The sequence below is a fragment of the Ixodes scapularis genome, unplaced genomic scaffold (genome assembly GCF_016920785.2).
Source record: "Ixodes scapularis isolate PalLabHiFi unplaced genomic scaffold, ASM1692078v2 PGA_scaffold1__304_contigs__length_218370807, whole genome shotgun sequence".
Lineage (NCBI taxonomy): Eukaryota > Metazoa > Arthropoda > Arachnida > Ixodida > Ixodidae > Ixodes > Ixodes scapularis.
The window spans coordinates 89,460,377-89,482,533 of record NW_024609846.1 but is presented as its reverse complement, the minus strand read 5'-3'; the positions used below and the strand labels follow the sequence as shown (position 1 = coordinate 89,482,533).

General features: G+C 47.8%; 1 protein-coding gene across 1 annotated transcript in view; it reads left to right on the top strand.

Annotated features, from left to right (window-relative positions):
- The window catches only part of LOC120836842 (neprilysin-2-like), a 141,329-nt gene that overhangs the window by 89,303 nt on the left and 29,869 nt on the right, over positions 1-22,157 (top strand). Inside the window, exons 7-12 of the mRNA XM_042290266.1 lie at positions 2,219-2,398; positions 5,156-5,242; positions 9,541-10,234; positions 19,557-19,608; positions 19,673-19,740; positions 20,115-20,245. Coding sequence (XP_042146200.1) covers positions 2,219-2,398; positions 5,156-5,242; positions 9,541-10,234; positions 19,557-19,608; positions 19,673-19,740; positions 20,115-20,245 — 1,212 coding nt within the window. The remainder of the gene's footprint in view (positions 1-2,218; positions 2,399-5,155; positions 5,243-9,540; positions 10,235-19,556; positions 19,609-19,672; positions 19,741-20,114; positions 20,246-22,157) is intronic.

Genomic DNA, 22,157 nt, shown 5'->3' with positions numbered 1-22,157 from the left:
GCGGAGTGAATATAGATTTCACATTTAAATATTCTAAGCTTAAATGGTAAAAAAAAATGGCTAGGTGGCATAAGCTACTGCCCGATCCAAAGGGCTCAGCCGGATTCATCCATCCATCCATCCATCCATCCTAAAGTTCCTGTATAGACGCTTTACATACGTGCCAGAATACAGCCGCCATTGCTGACCTTCTCTTGTTTTACCGAGCCACTGAAATTGGTGTGGACGAGCCTCCACAAAGACCAATGCTGGGGAGAAAGACATGATAAAATCTAGGATGGCAATGTTCTAGCCTGCTATGGTAATAATGAAGTGAAGTAAACGTAATAAGCGGAAACAAAAACTGAAGGTCAGTTATGGCGGCGCCCATGCACAGCTGCTGCAAAGCGTCTATAGGCTCCCTAGGGGAGCCAGAGTTGCGCGTCTGTTTTCCACGTGCCGCCGCGCCGCTGTTCGCCGAAATTCAATCACGTGAGGAGCCGGATCAAGTGCTGTGCAGGAAAGTATACTCTGTTTCACCTTATGATGTACCGCAGGAAAGGCTACAAGCGCGAGCTCCTTGTTCTAGGGCACATCTCGGTGGCATAAGCTCTCGTGCGTTAAGAGCAGCTCCCAACGCTATGAGCTTGCGCTCCTAGCCTTTTTTGCGGTACAACATAAGGTGAAACAAAGTATAGACGTTGCACCCGCCCCGCCGTACTACCCCTGCTTTTGAGCGCGCCCCGCGCCTCGAACGCGCGGCGCCGCTATTCGCCGAATCCCGTCACGTGAGGAGCAGGATCAACATGTTGTGCAGGAATGACGGGGCTACAGAGACGAACGCGCAATACAGGAACTCTAGGCTCTCCTAGAGTTCCTGTATTTTTAGTTAAATATTTGATGCAGCGCGAGGAATATTATATCCTTCTGGCCGTTCAACTCACCTGCACTAGCCGCATTAGTGTGCCTTTCACGGATATCTTAAAATAAATATGTTCGAATTCAAATCAAACACCCCATATATTGCGAACAGACTCGCGAAATATTTATTGAAGAATACCACCGCTGATATGTAAATGGTATCAGTGTTGCGAGTTGCGTGAAGCGCGTTAAGCAGTGTGTAGTAAGCGTAAGTATCCAAAACCTACGTTGAATACGTGTAATCCTGCTTGGTTGAATGCCTCTGTCAATGGTTCTGTTGTCTTCGTCATACCATCGGAGTCTGCATGATAGGTAACTAGGAGCCCAAGGGCGACTTTCGAGGGCCCTAATCTTCACAGCGGGATCGAGAGACCGGGACATCGCCATCTGCTGCGATTGGCCAGCAGCCGCCGCCTTCTGCGATTGGCCAATCGCAGAAGGCGGCGATATCCGGTCGCTTTGTTTCTCTCTTTTTTTTCAACAGATGAAAAAAAGATAATGACGAAGCTAATGGAAACCTTGATTGAAAAATTTTAAATTCGGTTTGCTCTGGAACATTGATAGAATGCCGTCTGAGACCTGCTTCTCAGATTTGCGTTTGAGCGTGACCGACTGGCTTGGACTCGCTCGTATACGCTTAAGACGAGAGGACACATCGCATAGCCCTGACACCCTACCTTCGGTTCAACGTATATTTTTTCGCGTCATTCTTTCACTGTGTGCTGAAACGATTCTAACAACGTTATAAGCGACAATTTCCCAGAGATAGTGCGTATATTTGTCCCGCAAAAGCTTCATTCTAGTTCTACGCGGATCGGAATTCTTCCGGAGCTACCTGGGGCTGAGCGACGGTGCCGATTCGCCAGGATGCTTTGCCGTCCTAAGGTGTTACATGTAGTTGCACCACGGCTGATCATAATCAAACACCATCGTGTGCTAAAGTTGAGGCTTGGGCGAGTTGGTACATACTTCGGAAATTAAAAACAGCGCGGAAAGACGAGGACCAGACAAAGAAGTGACACGGACGTAGTGCTACGTCCGTGTCACTTCTTTGTCTGGTCCTCGTCTTTCCGCGCTGTTTTTAATTTCCGAACCATTGTGTGAACTAGTCCTAAATTGCGAGGAGCGCCAGGAGGTTAGTGGCATGCTTTAGGGGCATGGCGGTTTTTTAGACTTTTAGTTCTCTCGGCTTCCTCCGTTGATCGCATGTATTGGTTGTCCGCGACTTCTGCGGGGGGAAAATATACGCACGGAACTCATCTAAAGAGTGCAAGATAAAAAGGGAACAGAAAGTTAAAGTGAGTTTCTCTTCTTGCAGCTGGACCAAGCGTCCCTGGGACTCCCTGACCGCACCTACTTCCTCAAGGGGCTGAACGACAGCGTCGTGGCCGCATACATGAAGCTCATGACGGAGGCCGCTCAGCTGCTGGGAGCCGACAAGAAGGCGGCACAGACCGAGCTCTGGGACGCGCTCCAGTTCGAGATCGCGCTGGCGAATGTGAGCAACGCTGCTTCCATGCGAAACCACCTAGAAAACAAAAAATTGCACCCTTCCCCCTCATACGGCGTCACTAGTAGGTCCACGCAAGGCCGTCTAGCACACTTCAGCGTCGCCACCAGCGGGTCCAGCAACGTCTGACAACGAGCGCGACGCTATATGACGGGGCGACGCCAATAGGCGCGGGTTAGCCACTTTCCGGGGACTCTCGTTTAGCTCCGCAGCGTGTTTTCTGCCTGGGGCGGGAATCACTACCGGTGACGTCATGCGCAGGCCTTGTGTTTTCTAGGCAGCATTGGTCCGTGCCCGCCAGTGTGTAGACCATTGTCGTGTGACGGCTCCCACGTTCAAGTATAACGTAGTTAGGTTAAGCGACTGAGAATAAAAAATCCAGCAACATCGGTGGCCGCCATTTCTAGGCCACGAATCGTGTGTTCGAAGCCGAGTCTTCGCCAAACGCTCACACAGCCCTTGTGTCCGATAGACGCTAAGAGTACGTGCCCAAGCAAGCAATCACGCACTCAAATAACTGGTGCCGCAACTTGTAAACGGCGCGCACTTTTGAAAAGGGTCTAATAGAGGATCTATTAGACCCTTTTCAAAAGTGCGCGCCGTTTACAAGTGCTTCTTTTAAAGTGCTCGTAACATTTAGGCATAACTATAAGAAATAAAGTATCGCCGGGGAAAGAATAGTAGCGGCACGGATCCTTTAAATTCTGGCGCCATCCAATCGACAAATGAAGTAATTTGGTACTTTTGCCCAACCCAGCTAGATCGTTATGTAACATGGTGGCTGTCAGAACCAAGAAAAATAAACAAGGTTGATCGCGTTGACAAAGACTAGAGTAAGCGCTGAATGTGCGATAGGCTTTTCAGGGAAGAGTAAAAGGGCGTCTGAACGGCACCGCCTACAGAAGATTCGCTCGCATAACTGACAGGCACCGTGAGATCGTGCAGCGTGACAGCGGAGGCCGCGCCTCGCGCCAATGAGTTTCCCTTTGCGTGTTATCAGCCACCGACCCTGGGTAACTCAGTCGGCAAGGCACCTGGCTCATCCTGCCAGGTTAAATTTAAGTAGTTCCCTATGGGTGTAACGCTTTTCGGAGTCGGTTTGTCGTTACAGCTGGCTGTTACTCAGACGTTACATAACTCCATGAAAGTCGTTTGATAAAAAAACATTCTACGTTAAACCAATGATATGCGTCTAATGAGTGGCAAAAACCGTTGATTCGTCTTGTCATTGAGAGGGTATGGCAGTTTAAGGAACACGTCCCAGATAACAAGGCCATATTACTGGATGCGTGACGTCAGGGTGGAGCACGGACTGGACAAGAGTGCTGCGTCAGTGTTCGGCTGGTACTGGTTTCCTCACTAATTGAACACGAGTCACAACCGAACGCTGACGCAGCACTCGTGTCCAGTCCGTGCCCCTCACTGGCCTCTGGTAGGTGACGTCACAGATTCAGCACTGTGGCCTCTTTACTTGGGAGGCGCTGGCCTGTTCTCCTCACTGGCTATAAGCCGACTAAAAGGACGTTAGGGTATTGATGCTTAAAACACGCAAGTGCTATATTACTTTCTGGCCTTATCTGTGGAACAAAGCTGCACGGAGGAGCGATGGATGCCTCTGCCTCTGTGCTCCATTTCATTTGAAGTGTGGTCGAAGCAGAGTTTACAAGCGCGATCGAGCTACGGGCTTTCTATAGTTCCTGCTGAGCCTATGCGCTCGTGCAGTGCAAGCATCGTTTAGGGCAGCGTACTCAAGCTTGTAGCGTCGGCTTCACTGGCACATAAAGTGAAGCAAACTATAGTCACCGACACCTTAAGAAACGTCCTAACTTATATTCACACTATTTGCTTCGTGATTTGTTTTTCGACGTTCTTATTGGCAGGTGGCAAAAGCTCCTTGGTTGATGAGCGATAATAATACACTCGGAACACGCAACGCCTTTCGTTTCTGTCAGTGACTATATATAGCGTGTCTGAAATAACCAGGCTTGTTCTTAAATGGGTCGCTAAGAACGGTGCCCGGCACCTAGCAATCTAAACTTTCCGTCAAAGGTGAGTTTCACAGGTGGCTTTTATCTTGTAAAATTGCAAAGGGTAGCTATCTTTCTATCAAAAAATTGGGCCAAAAAACTTGCCAGGGTCTATGGCGGACGCCGACGCAGACGACCGAATCAAGTGGCGGGGTGTGTTTGGAGCAGGTATTGATAGATGGCGTCGAGAGCAGCGTCAGAAGATGTAGCCGACAGGCAAAAGAGAGCAGACGACACGCAGAGGGAATCCGTCGGCAGCGAGAACGCCGTCGCTATGCAGCCGCGTTTTTTTTTGTTTTTTGTTTTTTTGTTTTTTTTTGTGTGTATTTTAAGTTTTGCTTTTATTCTTCGAATTTTTTATTAAAGCAAAGGTGCATTTAAAAAGGATAAGGTTCTTTTTATTAGGCCACGGTCCTTGCGAGCAGTCTTGATAAGGAGGTACATCTATCAATCAATACGTGCGCCAAACACGCCCCGCCACACGACTTGATCGTCTGCGTCGCCATCCGCCATTGACCCTGGCAAGTTTTTTGGCCCTATTTGTTTATATAGGGGGAGATACACTTTGTAATTTTACACAATAAAACCGACTTGTGAAATACACCTTTGAAGTAACCTATAGATTGGTACGTGCAGCCGCCGATTTTTACAGCCCATTTTAGATCGAGCCTGGTTATTTAGGGCACCATAAAGTATAATGACACTTTTCTTTTTGCAGTATTCGTTGCCACGCGAAGAGAGGCGCAACATGAGCAAGCTGTATAACAAGATGCCCCTGAACGGGCTTAAGAAGCTCGCACCACAGGTACGTGCAAGATATTTCTTAGATGAGTACCATTAGCGCCAAGATGTTTCGGTGGCGCCCTCTTATGGTTTCCATCCGTGACGTCACGACTGCGATTTGCCTCGCCGTGACGTCACCAGTTGTTATCCTGGCTACCTACCATAAGGTGCGACGACGAGTTTGGTGGTGTATTTAAAAAGCACAGTGGAAGCTAGGAGCCATCGCAATACACCGTCAAAGTTGACAATCTGACAATGCTCATATGCCCATGGTTTGGCTAATCGTGGAAATCTGACCGCAGCGACGCTTTTGGTCGCGCACATCGCTAATAATATGCTCTGTTTCACCTTATGATGTACCGCATTAAAGGCTACAAGCGCGAGCTCCTTGCTCTAGGGCACATTTCGGCAGCATGAGCTCTCGTGCGTCGAGAGCAGCTCCCAATGCTATAAGCTCGCGCTTCTATCCTTCTCTGCGGTACAACATAAGACGAAATGGAGTATTGGCAACGTGAGCGATCGAAAGCGTCGCTGTGGTCGGCGCACTACAATTGGCCGAATGCTGACTCTGACGTCCGCAAAGGATGTCTCATCGACGGAAATAAGAGGAATGTAAGAACTTCAATTTTGACGGTGTTGTCAGTGTTGCTTTTAGAGCGCTATGATTTCAGGCTTCCACCATGCCCATAACAAACACCACCGAACTTGTTGTTCTCGAGGTAATGACGTCACGAAAGGTAACCGAACGTGGGCGCCACCGAAACATCTCGCCCCTAATAGTCGGCACCGATCCTACTAAGCGCAGAGTCTGACTAAGCGATCCGCGTATGCGTGACGCCTCCATAGCTGTAGTCCACAGGAGGCAGGCGCGCCAGTGCACGAGAAAGCTTGTGCCGTCGCGTGCTCGGCTCGCACAGACCTGCAGCGGGGCTGTCACGCGTGCACAAAAACTACAGTTCCCACAGTTGGTGCCGGCAGCGATGGCGTATCGAAACTGGCAAGTGATATCAACATGATAAAGTATAGTGAAAGCACGAAGCTTGGGAAATAGTCCTCTCTCGAGCGTAGAAAACGTCAACACCCGGCGGCGGAAACAAAATGCACTGAACGAAGTTTGGGAAACAGTTTGCCAGAAGCGTCAACAGGACTTTAAAGGCTCGTTCACAGAGACCCGTTTTCCTACGTTACGTTACGAAAAGTGAAAGCCGTTTACAACTCCCTGTAACGCCGAATCGGAGCGCAGCTCTTGAGGAGGAGGAGGGAAGGGTACTGAGGGGAGGGTAGACCCCTCCTCCCCTCATTCTTAAATATGCTCCGGGGGGTCACCTGACCTCGGGGGAGGGGTTCACGTGACCTCGTGGAGGGGGGCCACGTGACCTCGGGGGGTCACGTGACCTTGAGGTGACCTTGGGGGGTCACGTGACCTTGCGGTGACCTTGGTTATGCCGACGGCGACGCCGACGCCGCTGAAGCCGGAAACGGGCGCCTAAGAGCTGCGCTCTAAAAGTTACCGGGAAATATGTGCTTCGTATTAAGCGTGGCCACCAATTCAAGGAGATTGCCTGGCACACGACTTTCGAGACGCGAATGTTTCGGTGACTTAAAGGGTAACTGCAAAGAAAAAAAAGTTTTTTTTTTAAATAGCCTAATTGGGACAAGCATGTCAAAAAACAATTTTTCCGCGAGAAAAAACATTTTTTACAGCAATATTTATTGCGTGAAACTCATTTTAGTTTGCGGCTATTTCGTCCGTTTTAAATCGCGCGCCACGAAGTTGTGATTATGTGACGTCAATCCCAAAAGGTTCTCATTGGCTAAGAGTTTGATTGACAGCTTAGATCTTGGTTGTTAAACCTTTGTTATATGTTGCAATTTCCTTTTGAGCGACATATTTGTACGTTTAAAGAATAACCCATGTGATGAGAGTTATTATTCTTTACAAAAGGTTTACAAGACGGGCACTTCCGTTTGGATTCATACAAACAAAAGCTTCGCCATTCTTTCATGGCCGCTGAAGTCTCTGCTCCCGCCTGTCTCGCCTACCTCGACTAATCGTTTCGCCGAAGTGATCAGTGTTTCGTCGTTTCGTGCTGACCTAGGTGCTTGAGTGAGACTTCTTGAAGTGAAGTAGTGTGTGTTTAGCAGCTGTCGCAGGTGTTAGTGATAGGAAGCGACGCGGGGTTTTGGCTTTCATAGCGCGGTTCTTTCGTTTTCCTGTTTGCTTGCTTGGCGTGCTTTTTTTTTTTTTTGTTTATTTGTTTGTTCTGCTTGTTTGCGCGTGCAAATGCTGACTTTTCGGAGATGTCAGATGCGCGATCCCGACAGTGAGCCTTCCAGCAGCCATGTCGCCCCGAAAGGAATGCTATTTGACTGGAGGCAATCGGGCGTTCGCGTAGCGACCAACGTGTCTAGTTACGTTCTCGTCATATCGCTCTGGAGGCCGTCGAGATTCGCCCCGTTTGCACCTAACGTCCGCGACAAGACATAAAATAAAAAAGCACTATGTCCACTACGTAAAAATGGTCTCAGTTGATGCATCTGTAGGCAGGTACGAAGTCGTGCCCAAATTTATTCGCACCGCACGATGCAACACGTCGCTGTGCAAACGCAGTCCAACACGAAGCATAAAAACGGCAGATTTAGGACAACAATTCGGAATCCATGGTTCAATTAAAACGACGTAATTTTGTTGAAAACGCCCGCAGCATTTTACTCACGGTATGCGTCGGGAAACTTCCACATTTTGAAACAGAACGAGGCAGATTTACTTTTAAAAACGCTCCCAGCGTCCTCCCGAAATAGTTTGACTGGATCAGCTGACGACAACGGGACTTAACTGGTTGAACGTCAACCCCACAACCAATTTGCGCTCCGTGTTAGCACCGCATTACACACACCACGAACGTTTCAGCTCTGTCGCATCGCCGTGTTGCACCAAACAGAACGAGATCGCCGAAACCAACGCAGCGCTGTCGTGAACCTTGGCTTGTGGTTGCGCACTCGTGGATTCTGTGACTCCCTTCGCTTTCAAAGCGCGCACGACGATTACGAACGATACTTTCTGTCTTCCGGGAACATCACAGGGGCACTTCTCCGGTCACGTCTTCGCTATATGTGCTCGCAAACCGCGTCAAACCAAAACAATACCGCGGCCTGGCGTAGTTGCCAGATCTTGCCGGAAGTCGAGACGCTGCGTTGTTCAACTCCGCAACGCAAGGAGAGTGAGGGGCGGGGCGTACTCCTCTTCCGCGGGGGTCAAAAGAGCGGGAGTTTCAAATGTGGAGAGGTTCTGACTCTACTAAATTACGTCCTGTGGCGTAAATATTGATAAAAAAAATCATTTTTTTCGCGGAACATTTGTTTTGTGACATGTTTGTCCCAATTAGGCTGTTTAAAAAAAAAAAACTTTTTTTTCTTTGCAGTTACCCTTTAGGGGGTGTCCAAACAGGACACTTCAAAACGCACGACTCCGACAAATCGTGAAAATTGAAGCGGGCGCGAAGCGGGCGCGTCCGCTTCAATTTTCACGATTTGTCGGAGTCGTGCGTTTTGTAGTGTCCTGTTTGGACACCCCTTTAGACGTAACGTAAGAAAACGGTGCTGTATGAAAAGTTGAACCGTGCTCAACTTCTTACGTTACGTTACGACCACGGTGTTACGACGAGCCTTGTGTCCTGGGTTGCCACGGTAATTGACCGTCCTCGCTCGTCGCCACCGAAACATTCGTGTCTCCAATGTCGCGTGCCAGGCTATCTGCTTGAATGGGTAGATATGCTTAATACGAAGGACAGATTTCCCGGTGACTTATCGTAACGTAACGTCAGAAAACGGGTCTGTGTAAACGAGCCTTAAGAAAACGGGCTGTGTGAACTAATGCCGTGTGAACCATCCTTTAGGCAGAACAACGGCAGAATGATATTCTGCTATTTCTATCTCCTTTTATGACTGTAATGTGATAAAAATGAATCATAGGTTGGTCAGTATTGGAGGTAACCACCCACGCAGGTTAGTTCCTTGCAGTGCCTTAGATTTTAAGAAAATATATTAGATTAACTAAATTATGTAATATTTGAAGACCTTGATCTGACTTAACCGTCAACTTGCAGTTTCTGAGCGCACCAAAAAATGGTTTCATTAGTGCTTTGAACAAGTGTCTAAAATTATAAGTGAATTTGAATGCCGGACCGCTCGTCGCAAAATTTAGATATTGCGGCAAACGACCACTGCGTCTGGCCTCGTCTGCAAAAATCACGGTCGCGATCGCAGACCTAACGAAGGTTCCCGTTTGCTTTCCAAACTGCCCCCGCCGTACACACGCAGATTGACTGGAATCGCTATTCCAACTCGCTGCTTGTCGACAAGGTGACCCCGGACGAGCCCATCAGCGTGGTCGTGCCCGAGTTCGTGAAGCAGTTCGAGTCTCTAATCCTGCGCACGCCGGCGCGCACCATCGCTAACTACATGGTGTGGCGCGCGGTGCTCCAATCGTACGGCATGCTGGGCAAGCCGTGGCGCGAGCGACTCCAGGAGTTCATCGGAGTGCTGACGGGCCAAACCCGCGAGATGGCCCGCTGGGAGCAGTGCATAGGCTCGCTCACGGGCTACCTGGGCATGGCGCTTTCCTCGCTCTACGTGCGGCACCTCTTCCAGGAGGACAGCAAGGGCGCCGCGCTGGACATGGTCAACTTCATTCTGAAAGAGTTTATGGCGATCCTGGACGACATCAACTGGATGGACGAGCAGACGCAGCAGCGCGCACGGGCCAAGGCCCTGGCCATTCAGCCGCACATCGGCTACCCGGAGGAGCTGCTGAAGGACGCTCTCGTGGAGGAGCACTACAAAAACGTGGCACTGCAACCCGACACGTACTTCGAGAACGTCATGCGGCTGCGCAAGTGGTCCACGGACTACGCCTATGGGTATCTGCGAAAGCCGCACATCAAGGGCGAGTGGGAGAACCTCGCCCAGGTTGCTGTGGTAAACGCCTACTACAACAGCCTGGAGAACTGCATAAGTAAGTGCTGTGTTGCCGGTCGACGGTTCCCGCGTTCGTGAATAATTGCGAAATGCAGTTTGTCGTACCGTCTAACTTTTAAACAATAATTGGTAGCGGAGAACTAAAACTGAGGTGGCTGCTATAGTCAGTTACAGGTTAAGAAAATTTTTCGAAGGAAAGGAAGGCTGGGGAGAGGAAGCAGACGGAATGCTGAAGAAAAGAGTAGAAAACCTCCTCCTCTCTTCAACGTTTAGTCTGCTTCCTTTTCCCCATGCTTCTTTTCCCTCGAAAACTTTTCTTAACCTGTAACTGACTATAGCGGCCCGCGTCAATAAACGATTCATCGCAGGACGCCAACGCTGCGTGAGAATGTGACGCTATAGCAGTGGCGTACCAAATTGCTTTTGAGTGGGAGGGGGGAGGGGGCAAACCAGAGCCCCCCCCCCCCCCCCCCCCCAGGGCAGGGGGGGGGGCGGTGCCCTTGGTATCTCTTGGGCGCCGCCGGCCAGTGTTTGCCCTGCCCAGTGGCGGCTGTTTCAGGGGGGGGGGGGGGCAAAACACATGCCTTGCCACCCCACTCTGACAACTCTGGGGTGAGCGCCCCCCTTGACCCCCCCCCCCCCCCCCCCGGTTGGTACGCCCATGCGTTATAGACTAGTTGGAAGAAAACGCGAAAGTGTGAGAACATGACGTTGCCTGGATCAATAGAAAAACGAGAAATACAAAATTCTTTTGAGCCGACGTCCACTATAAACTTAATATTGCCGTGTTCATAACCGAGAAGGAACGCTAGTTCATAATTTTAGACGATTCGTGTTTACTCTTAACCCAAATGTTCGATGCTCGAATGTCCGAGATACCAAATGTGATAGAAAAGAAGCCCAGGGTGACCTTTCCGACTCACTCCCCTGACGACGACAGACTAAGCGCTTGCGCGCTATCCAGCTGTCACGCCGACTTCTCGACGCTTGCTGCTGCCGTCTTTGAAGCTCGTTGCTGCTGTCTCGACGCTCGTACTTTTATTTTTGGCACAACCTCGTTGATTTAACCTTTAGTTTCAGGTTTACGCTTGTCGATCCGTTTCCTTCTGCGACAACAACAGCTGACGTTGAAGACGAATGTGGCATTTTTATTAATGAAAAACACGTGGACTCCGCAAGGCAGACACCAGGGCCGCACGGTGCGCTAAGCAGCGAATTTTTCTCCGGTTCAGGCGACACCGCACTTTAGTGCGATGTCGTGCGTGATAGTCAGCTACTGCACCAAGAAGCAGTCTAACAAAAAGAGAATGAGATTGCGCATTTCGGGTTTTCTTAAAATCGTGAAATTACGAACACGAAAGTGCGAAAACGGCCGCATGTAGGTACACACGAATGCAGACGCTAGCTTGCGCAGCGAGTGTGCCTACAAACCCGGTGTGGTATTCGCGTAGGCAGGAAGGCTACCGCCAAATACTTCGTATTTATTCTGATCCGGCCGTTGCGACCGGTGGGCAGATCGAGAGCTTGCAAGTGCGCGCGTTCTGTGAGTGCGCGCGTGCAGTGTGCTAGTGGCTGGTGTGCCAGCATCGTCGTCCTCTAGCGCAGTGTTCCGGCACAAGGTATAACACTTCTCCTCCCCCCTCCCCCCTAGATAGAGCCATCGTGTTGCTGAGGTAGCTGTCTTGAGCGTAGAAATCTCAATGATGCAGGCACGATGCATGAGTCGGGATGTGTACAGTGTCGGGGCCTGCAGCATTTCGTTCAAAGTTCGCTCCTTTGCAAAATTTACAAAACAAATGCACCATCCGTGGGCAACGCTGCACAAAGTCGTTGCGCGATAGGTTAAGAAACCGAATTTTGCGCTCGGTTTAAAGAGCCTGGCGTCTCCTTGAATCACTCTGTAAATATGCCTGACTCGCGCTCTACAATGTGTTTGAAAATAGGTTCTACTCTAAAATCTCCCGCAAAAATCAGGCAATCGGCGTATGAAATAGAAATTCACCTCAAATATGGATATTACTGACCAGGTTTACTAATTAAAATATTAAGTCTCAATTTCAAGTACAAAAATATAAAAGAACAAGAATGCCCATGCTTTCAAATTGGTCAGCTTTTTTATTTAGTAAAATATGTGTTTGATGTAGTAAGTGTTACATCGATATGTGGATTCGCTTATTTATAATTGTCTCAAAATAAAGTTATAAGCTAGTACCCATGGCCCGTCAAACATCAGCAACTGAACCTATCAAGCTGAAACTTATCTCGAATGCATACTTCACTGGTCCCCTTTGCACACTAAAAATTTAAGTCTATTTTAAGTACGAAAATATAAAAAAACTGTACCATTGGAGGATTTTGTTTTTCTATGAGTAGAGACTTAAAATTTTAATGCGTGCATTCAAGCAGTAAAAGAAGTATTTGAGGTAAGTTTCTACTTGAATCGTCGTGTCCCCGATTTTTGCTAACGATTTCCGAGCCCAAACTTTATTTTGAAACACATTATCGAGCTTGGACCACTCAAAATATCGGAGTAGACCAGAGCGGATAAGTTCCTGGTTTGGGGTGCTTTGATATGAGTTGAGCGTGAGTACCGGCGCTAGCATAACGTCTAGAAGCCTAACCTCATCAATCGAGCGTCCGCGAAAAGGAAGGTCATATCACATATGTAGAGCATACCTCAGTTTGATGGCCAGCCGCTCAGAGGGCGAGATGGAAGAGCGATGTGGGGGCGCGTGTACAAGACGGTCGTGGACGAGCCCGGGCAGCTCGTCAAATGAAGCCTTCGTCATCTTGCAGAAAAGGAAACGACAGAATTGATTCAGTCTGATAAGCGACATGACTATCGACCGTCGTCTTACATGAAATATTGGAAGTGGTATTCTGGGTTGGACTCGCGCAGCTCATGCACTAGATGATAAAATTCTCCAAACACTGTGCGTTTATCAAATATATCTCGTACGTGTACATCGCGCGTGTTCTCTAGTGCCGGATTCGGCGCCATAAAAGCACCGCTGCATATTTTTTTCTTTCTTTGCTGATATAAATGCATGGCGAATCGGCTCTCATTGGTTCCTCCCGTCGGAACAAGTCTGGACAAAATGGAAACGGAAACGGAAATAGACCATCAGCTTACGTCGCGGTTGCTATGGCAACGCGCATGCGCAACGCGAAGTGCGCACCGGAGCAACCTTTTCAGCGCGGCGCGTCGTGTCGTAGTTGACGACGAACGCCGGCGCAAGTTACGTTCGTCGACGTCGGAGCATAAACAGCCCTTAAAGGGGCCCAGCAAACATATTTAAGCGTCTACCTTTTTTGCGGTTTCCGCGTCCCTCGGGGTTTAGGCAAGCCAGCGGGCACGGAGAGAGTAACTAAATATCAGTGCGTCATATTTCAACCGGGAACGCAGAAACATCCTCCCCCTACGGGGGTGACCCCCGGTGTATAAGTGGCGCGAACCGTTTCAATCATTTAGAAAAGTAGTTTTTGTTCACTATTTTAGATTAGAAAAGAAACAAATGCCGTTTAGAAAGTACGGAAACAAGAAATGACTCGTCGACATACCTGCCACCAAGAGGTGCAAAAGGCGGCGCATACTAGAAAGGTGTACTGGGACCAGGCACCAACGATCGGCGAGCTAAGGTCCCGGATGTACGTGGTGGTGCTGCGGTCGTATGGACAGGAGGATCCGACCGGTTCCGAGCGTTCCCAATGCCTTCGGCGAGCATCTTTGGCTTGTGGTTTAGACTTTTGGCGGTATGGCAGAGCGAAGTGGCTCCCGTTCTGAACTAATCTTTACCCCGTGTTTGCTGTCGTTTGTGGACAATGAAGTGTCACGCCAAAGTGGTGTTTGATCGCGCAGCAAAATGCAATGCGAGCCGCCCTGGCTGCCCGCTTCATACAGCCTGGCCAGAACATGCTTTAGTGGCACCCTCACGAGCCGTTGACACGGCGTGCGGCCACCGTAACCGCTCGCTGAGCTCACTTCCCCTCCTCTAGTTTACGACCACACAAGCGACCAAGGACGTCATGAAGGAGGTTATTTTTTGCTTGTTTTTGTAATTTTGATTTGGCTATAACTTTTACAATAAAGCGAACTTCGATAAAAGAAAGGTTTCATTCAGTTACTACGTTCAGTGCGCTCAGGCTCGGTGCAAATAAAAAAAACAGTAAAAATTCCTTGCAGGGCCTCTTTAAGTTCTAAGCTGTATAAACATACACACACACACATTTTTTTTTTCTTCAGTGTCCAGCGTTGGCCTTCGCTGGCAAGTCGAAAATGTCAGCACTACGGCCTTGTCTTCTAAGCGGTGTTGGAGGAGCTTCCACTTTACCCATAACCTGTCACCGACTATAGCGTTGGCGGCGCACCGACGTTTGCTATCTTTCGGAATGACTTCTACGTTCCACGATGTCAGTTGTTCTGCCATTGTGCAGTGTTTCGATCTTCTAATACTAATCACGTGGCCTTCGAGAAGGGTTAGGACGGCGCGCAAGTTCGTCTGCTCCTTGCGCACGTCTAGCGCTTGTTTACATCCTAAGCGAGCCCACGCGTCCCCTTGTTTGCCTCCGACCTCAACCAATGACGGCGTGCGCTTGTCCAGCTCGTCATCACGCGCTCCCTGCGCGTTCTCTGTGTTGCCCTTTGATTGCTGCCCTTATTTATTTATTTATTTATTTTACCCTCAGGGCCAAAGGCGTTACAGAGGGGAGTGAGTTTTAAAAATAAACACATAGAAACAATACACAACAGCAAAACGGCAGAAGGACTATAGTTCTGTGAAGATATACATGTTAGTTAAGGCATTTCTAAAACTCTTACTGTCCAGGATTTCGGCAACATCCATGGGAAGGTGATTTCAATACAAAGAGGTACTGGGAATAAAGGAATGATGATATCCGTTAGTCCTGCAGGATGGAATGCCAACCTTGAATCTATGATCGTTCCGTGCTGAAAGATAATGGGGTTGTGTTGGAAGCCTTTGATTGAGAGATGAATTATGATGATATATTTTGTTTAACAAACACAAGCGAGACACTTTTCTGGGGATAGAAATATGAGGCAAGGAAAGCTGGTTTTTACTACGGTTACGCTGGCGGTACGATGGTAATTAGAAAGAATAAAGCGGGACGCACGATTCTGGGCGGATTCTAATTCAGAAATGAGCGATTCTAGACCGGGGTCCCAGATAGACGCAGCATATTCCAGCTTACTCCGAACAAGGGTTTTGTAGATAATGAGTTTCAACGACATAGGCGCGAGAAAAAAGTCTCTTTTAAGATATCCAAGCATGCGATTAGCATTGTTAACGATATGTTCAATATGAGTTTTTCAGGATAAATCAGAAGTTATGTGCACTCCCAGATACTTGTAGGATGGCACATACTCAAGAGGAACGTTATCAATGGAGTAAACAGGACGTGTTGAGTTAAGACGAGACACACGCATGTATTTACATTTAGCAGTATTTAATTTCATGCACCACAAGCTACACCATTCAGAGATAGACTTAGCATCAGACTGAAGGAGAGATATGTCAGAGTCATTAGTAATTTCACAATAAATAACACAGTCATCTGCAAACAGACCGGGCAGAGGAACATACATTGTTAGGTAGGTCGTTAATTTAGATAAGAAATAAGAGGGGCTCCAGAACATAGCCCTGGGGAACACCTGAAGTGATTGATGAAGGCTAGGAATTCACACCATTGACAGTTACAAACTGCGATCGATTAGTAAGAAACGAGCGTAGCCATGCAACGACGTTAGGGTCTAAATTAAGTTTGATAAGTTTTTGAATAAGGAGGGAGTGAGGGACCTTGTCGAAGGCTTTAGAAAAATCTAGGAAAATACAGTCTACTTGAGAGCCCCGGTCAAGAATGGAATGAAGGTCATGGGTGAAACACAAGAGCTGAGTCTCACAAGAAAATGATTTCCGGAACCCATGTTGAACATTACAGAAGTAAAAGTTATACTCTAAAAAATTAGCAAAGTGAGAGCATATCACGTGTTCAAGAATTTTACAGGGTATGAAAGTAATTGAGATGAGTTGGAGAATGTTTGTCACCTGATTTATCAAAGGAATCACATTCCCAATCTTCCAATCGTCGGAGATAAAACCAAGCTCCAGACTGCTCAAAAAGTTTGGATAAAATAATTGCAGTGTACATTTTCGTATTTTTCAAGAATTTAGAATTGATGTTGTCAATACCAGCAGACGACGACGTTTTGAGAGTATCTATCACATTGGTTATGCCTATAGTGTCAATACAAATTAGATCCATTGGAAATTAGGCATTGGTAGAAAATTGAGGAATACAATAAATCAGAGGAAGAAAACGTTGAAGACACTTGCACAATCACTGCTAGGAATATAACCACCATCAGTATTTCTGAGAGACACAGCACACTTATCATTCTTATTTACAGAGTTCCAGAATTGTTTGGGATTATTAATCCGCATGCTGGCAGGTAACATTAAAAAACACATCTTTGGCGTTCGTAATGGCCGTCTTATAAGCACTAGCTGCGGGCCCATAAGCGTCCCAACGCTGCCTTTGCGGAAAGCCAGGTTTCAGTCAAAACGATTATGTCAGCATCAGTGGAATCGATAACAGAACATAAATCGTCCCTTTTTGGAAGAATGCTACGAATATTAGTAAACAGAACGGAAACTTGTTTTGGCAACGATGACAAGCCACTTCCCCTCACGACTCGTCATTGCCGGGCGTTGGAAGCCGAAGCAGTTACGTCGTTATCAGCTGGTTTTTGATAAACCTGAATACTAGGCGTGTCTGCAAGCTCACAGACGCTGTTGATAAGGGGATTATAACTAGAACACTTGTTGTTCATAAAGAGCTTATTATAGCGCAATTTAAATGTACCGTTGTGTGATTTGCCAAATTTCACAAGCTTCTTCTTAGCATGCCTCGTAGCGGGTGAAAAATCTTCGCTGGCAGTTATGCCGCTAGACTTCAGTTTAGCACTTGAAAATAAAATTTGTTGCTTCGTTTTAAATGACGATAATTTGACTATAATCGGTCTGCATTTATTGACTGAGAATGCGCCAAGCCTGTGCGCTCGCTCAATGGTGTCACTAGGAATGACCAGGTTGACAGGAGTCGCTATAGCATTCAGCAATTTACCTTCTGTTTGAGCCCAAGTTTCCGACTGAGCGTCATCCAAGCCATAAAAAAAGCTAATTATCCCGTCGAAACCTATCTTCTTTTTCTGCTTGACTAACCTTCAACGTGGAATTATCATTTAAAAGGGACCCAACTTGTTGACGCAACGTTACTAGTTCTTGTTGGACGACCCCACAAGCTGTGCTTTTAGTCTCGACGGCAGTTAGTCTCTTATTGATTTCCGTGACTTTACCCTGAATTAATATCTGATTTATTTTAATCTCATTTACGGATTTGATTAAGTCTGACTGCTCATTATTCATTTTTATCGTACGGGCATTGACACTTTGTAAGAGAGTGAACATATCATTAAATTATTTTAGTTGTGCCTCTGTCATGGAACCTATGTTCCTGAGACACCTGAGACGGCGTGGGGCCGGGATTCAGCTCTACGTCCCCGGACAGTACAATAAGTTGGCCGACCGCGTTAACACACTGCTCAAGCAAAGACAGCCAAATCCCTGGGCACGGGAACCACATCAACCATAGATTGTTAGATTTCTTTGCGTACAAAAGGGTGGAACAAGTACTAACCTGCACAAGCAAGCGCACGGTGTTAGCGAGCCGCATCGCGTTGCTGTTCCCGTGCCCACTGGAGGAGCCGAGCAGATGCCAGCCGTAGATATGCAGTTGCCTTGCTTGGGAGAGGGAGGTTCTGGCACAAACCGTCCAGTAGAAAACAAAAAGGTTGGATGATAGTAGTATCACCGCTGTATCCGTGCGTCGTCGAACACTGGCTCTGGGAACGCGGAAGGTTCGTGCTGGCTCCGAGGGACTGGATGCATGCCGTGACCTGCACAAGCAAGCGCACGGTGTTAGCGAGCCGCATCGCGTTGCTGTTCCCGTGCCAAAATGCGCCAAAGACGCATTTTAGAACAGTAGCTCGGATTAAAATGTCGGACAAAAGTCAACTGTGCCGAAATTTACATGAGAAGTGAACATATCCGGTACTTATCGAGACGTTCGTCGATATTTTTTGTTGATGCGTCATTCACGTTCTTATGCAAAGCGGTCCAGTCTTCTTGCACACTCCTGTTTGTTCTCCCACAGGGTAAAAAAAAAATTAAAACCGGGAGACTGCAGTTTTGCTTTTCTCTTTCTTCTCTTTCGACTGTGTCTTGGTGCGACAATTGATAATCATGAAAAAAAGGTAAGGGCGCAAACGAGCTGGTGTACATTGCACATGGTTGAAAAAACCCCGAGACTGCGGGTAAGTCAGAGACTTTTTAGTGTTGTGTCGTTTACCCGCAGTCTCGGGTTTTTTTCAACCATGATAATCATGCACGACACCACACTCAAAATGCAAAGTGCGGTGTCCCTTGAACCAGGGAAAGATTTGCTTCATAGTCCGACCCGAGCGGCCGTGGATGTCTGCTGTCACGAACGTAAAGACTGTGATGTACCCTGACTTCCCTGGCTCGCACATGAATATACTTTATATGAGCAATTCATTCCGGTTAAAATCGTTGGATATAATGGGTCCACCAGTACCAAGGAAGACTATAATTATAAGGGCAGAGTGACCTCAGCCGGAATGTTAGAGCAGATGCGTAAACTTGTTTAGTTTAGGAGACGTGACGGCTATACTTCGTTTCAGCTTCGGTCCGAGCGCGGACAATGTTATGAGCCGAAGGGCCAATCAAACAGCGAAAGAGGCACAACGTCATGGCGTGCTCTCTGCAGTTGATAGGACCAGCCGGTATCCGCCGTCTCTCTGTGCGTGCTCCTCCGCCGGCTAGTCCTATCAAGCGCAAAGAGCACGCCATGACGTTGTGCCTCTTTCGCTGTTTGATTGGCCCTTCGGCTCATAACATTGACCGTGCTCGGACCGAAGCTGAAACGAAGTATAGCAGTCTTTGCCTAACCGATAACACCATAACCAAGGTCGAGTGTGCAGGCAGTCTAAACGTTTCACGGCAATGTCATCCGAACGGTGATAGTAATCGGACAGTCGCAGTAGTCGCAACGTTGCAAGATAACCCTCCCCGATACAGTATGAGGCAGAGCAACGTGGCATAATTTTTGCATAATATTGGACAATATTGAAGTGAAACTGGCGGGTCTCGCACATCTCATGATGGTTGTCGATACACTTTGTCCCTCTTGTTCCCCTTCTCCAGGGATTATTTTCGTCATTCTTGTCCAGCTCACACGAGGACTTGTTTCTTTGTGCGCAGTTTTCCCAGCCGGCATCCTGCAGGGAGTCTTCTTCTCGAAAGATCGGCCCAAGTGAGACAATTTTCCTGAGCTGTCGTCGAAATGCCCCTGGCTAACCCATCTCCTTTCCCCCTAGCTACCTGAATTACGGCGCAATTGGCTCTATCATTGGCCACGAAATTACGCACGGCTTCGACGATGAAGGTACGTGGTCACATTAAGCCAACAGCAACTAGATTATGAAAGCCTGTGCGCAGCCTCCTCTAACTCCACGTAACGTCATCCCGCTCGGATGGCGCCAACTCAGCAAATGGTAGTCCCGAGCGCGACACCGAGTGTCCTTCGGCGCATTCTCTGGACCCGAGTCCCTGCCGAACACTGACGTAGCACTCGTGTCCAATCAGCGTCTGCGCTTCATCTCACTGTGATGACGTAGAAGTGAACGGGTTTTGATTATTTTAGGTGTAGTTGACCACAGTCGGTTCAGGCAGGTTCTTTTCACAAGAAATCAGGGCGGGCTCTGAGCTGGTGTCCCCCGCTCTGCCGTTCACTCGTGCACTTCGGTGTCGGCTCCACAGGGCGCCAGTTCGACAAGGACGGCCACAATCTCAACTGGTGGGAGCCCGAGACAGACCTCAAGTTCCGCCAGAGGGCTCAGTGCATCGTGGAGCAGTACGGGAACTACACGGTAGCCGAAGGCACCTTGAACGTGAGAGCAGTTGCGTTTATTACGAGTACGTACGCGCCGCTTCGTTGGTGATTTTAGAAATTGATATCTTCTTTAAACAGATGAGTACGTAGCACATACTCCTTCCCTTAAAGCGCTTCTTACAACTGCACATGCGCAGTTAGTATTTTGTTTTGTGTGTTGTCTGGCGTTTGTTTTGCTCTTTTCCTCAGTTGTACCTGACGCTGTTATTGATCCTCCGGAATTATTTTTATGTGCTATTGGCAGCGAACTTCGACTCCCAGAGTGTAGAGCAGAACTACGCTATTTTTGTTTTTATTATTTACTTTTTTTTTTTTTTTTTTTTGGGGGGGGGGGGGGGGGGGCGGGAACGGATAAGATGTCACGTTCGCAATGCAAAACCTTGGAATGCGTGTATTTCATGCTTCCTCGTGCTGTAGAAGTGGCTAAGTGTTCGCACTTGTAGCCTTCCTGTGTTCTGTTGCACGAAGGAATCGCCACATCACCCATAGAAATCAATGAGTAAACAAAAACTGGTTTGCACGCCATTCGCATGGACTGAGAAACTCACAAGGAGCGTACTAGCAAATGCGGCGTTCAGGCTAATGAATCCCGAGAAATTAGCACCAAGCTCTCCATATGGTTGTCGGTGCTTGGTTGTAATAAGAAATAATTTTCCAGTCTTGAAATACGCGAGAACAATAATACCATTCAAAAAGATCTGTGGAGATAAGCATGATCTTTAAGTTGACTGTTGCGCAGCGACAAAGGCGCTTACATTGGCGTGGAACGCTTCTGTACGATGATGCTCCATAGCGATCTTGGTGCGACTGGTTCAGAACAACCCTTTCGAGGATTTGAATGGAACGAAATGCGGTTGCCATGGCAACTGAGACCGAACTCCTTGCAAGGTAGGGTCGTCTGTATATTATTAGTATATGTTTGCATCCGACTAACGGGCAGGGAAGGCAATGAAGCTACCTCCCCAGGGTCCAGTGGCTTTAGTTTCCTCGCCATATTGTGCTGATAATTCATGATCCACTCTCGATTCCACCCCATATCTGCAGTGACATGTCAACGCACTGAAAGGGTATTTCGTTAACGTAAGCACTTTTGGCTCTTTCCACGCAATAAATGTGTCGCACTTTCTTATCTGGAACGAGCTCCAAACATATTGCCGTGTTTCATTCCCTTTTTATCTTGAATATTATTTTTATATATCCCCACCACCGCCACGATTCCCGTGACACAATAGAAAGTGTTTGCTTCGCAGAAACTGGGAACCCGTGCTCTAAATTTCGTGACTTTTTTCGCATTTTTTTGTCTGAAAACAAACGAACAAATGCTAATGTGTGACTATTCTTATTGAAGATGGATAAAACGTGCGCGTTACTTAAATGCAGTGATCACTTACAGCCCAAACAAAATATCCATGTGGCTTGTGCAGAGCGCTAAACGAAAACGCACCTTATTTGGTGTTATTGCGAGGTTGGCTTGTTCGAGCTAGATTTTGCCGGTCGCAAGCTCCACCCATCCGCCTCTCAGAATATAAACGGCTCTGCCCTACGACTGGCGCCTTCACATGCGCTTCATGTGGCAATGTTTTCACTCTGCACTAAGGTTTAGTCTCATGGGAGCTTATTTTGCGCAAGTTTGCCTCTACGCGGTAGACCTACTTGTATTTTGGTTTCACATGTTCTAATTTTCGTCCTAAACTCTGGAACGAAGTGACTTGTACAACGAACATTTTTTGCCAGTCCCATGGAGCTCTTTATCAAGGAGATTGACTGCAATTCGCACGCTCAATTATCCCAATAAAGTATTTAACCAGTACCAGCAAGTCCTCAGGTTAGGTCAACTTGTCGATGTATACATATTCTCAAAGTCTAGAAAGAGGGAAAATAAATAATGGTTGTGGAGAGTGCGACAGCCC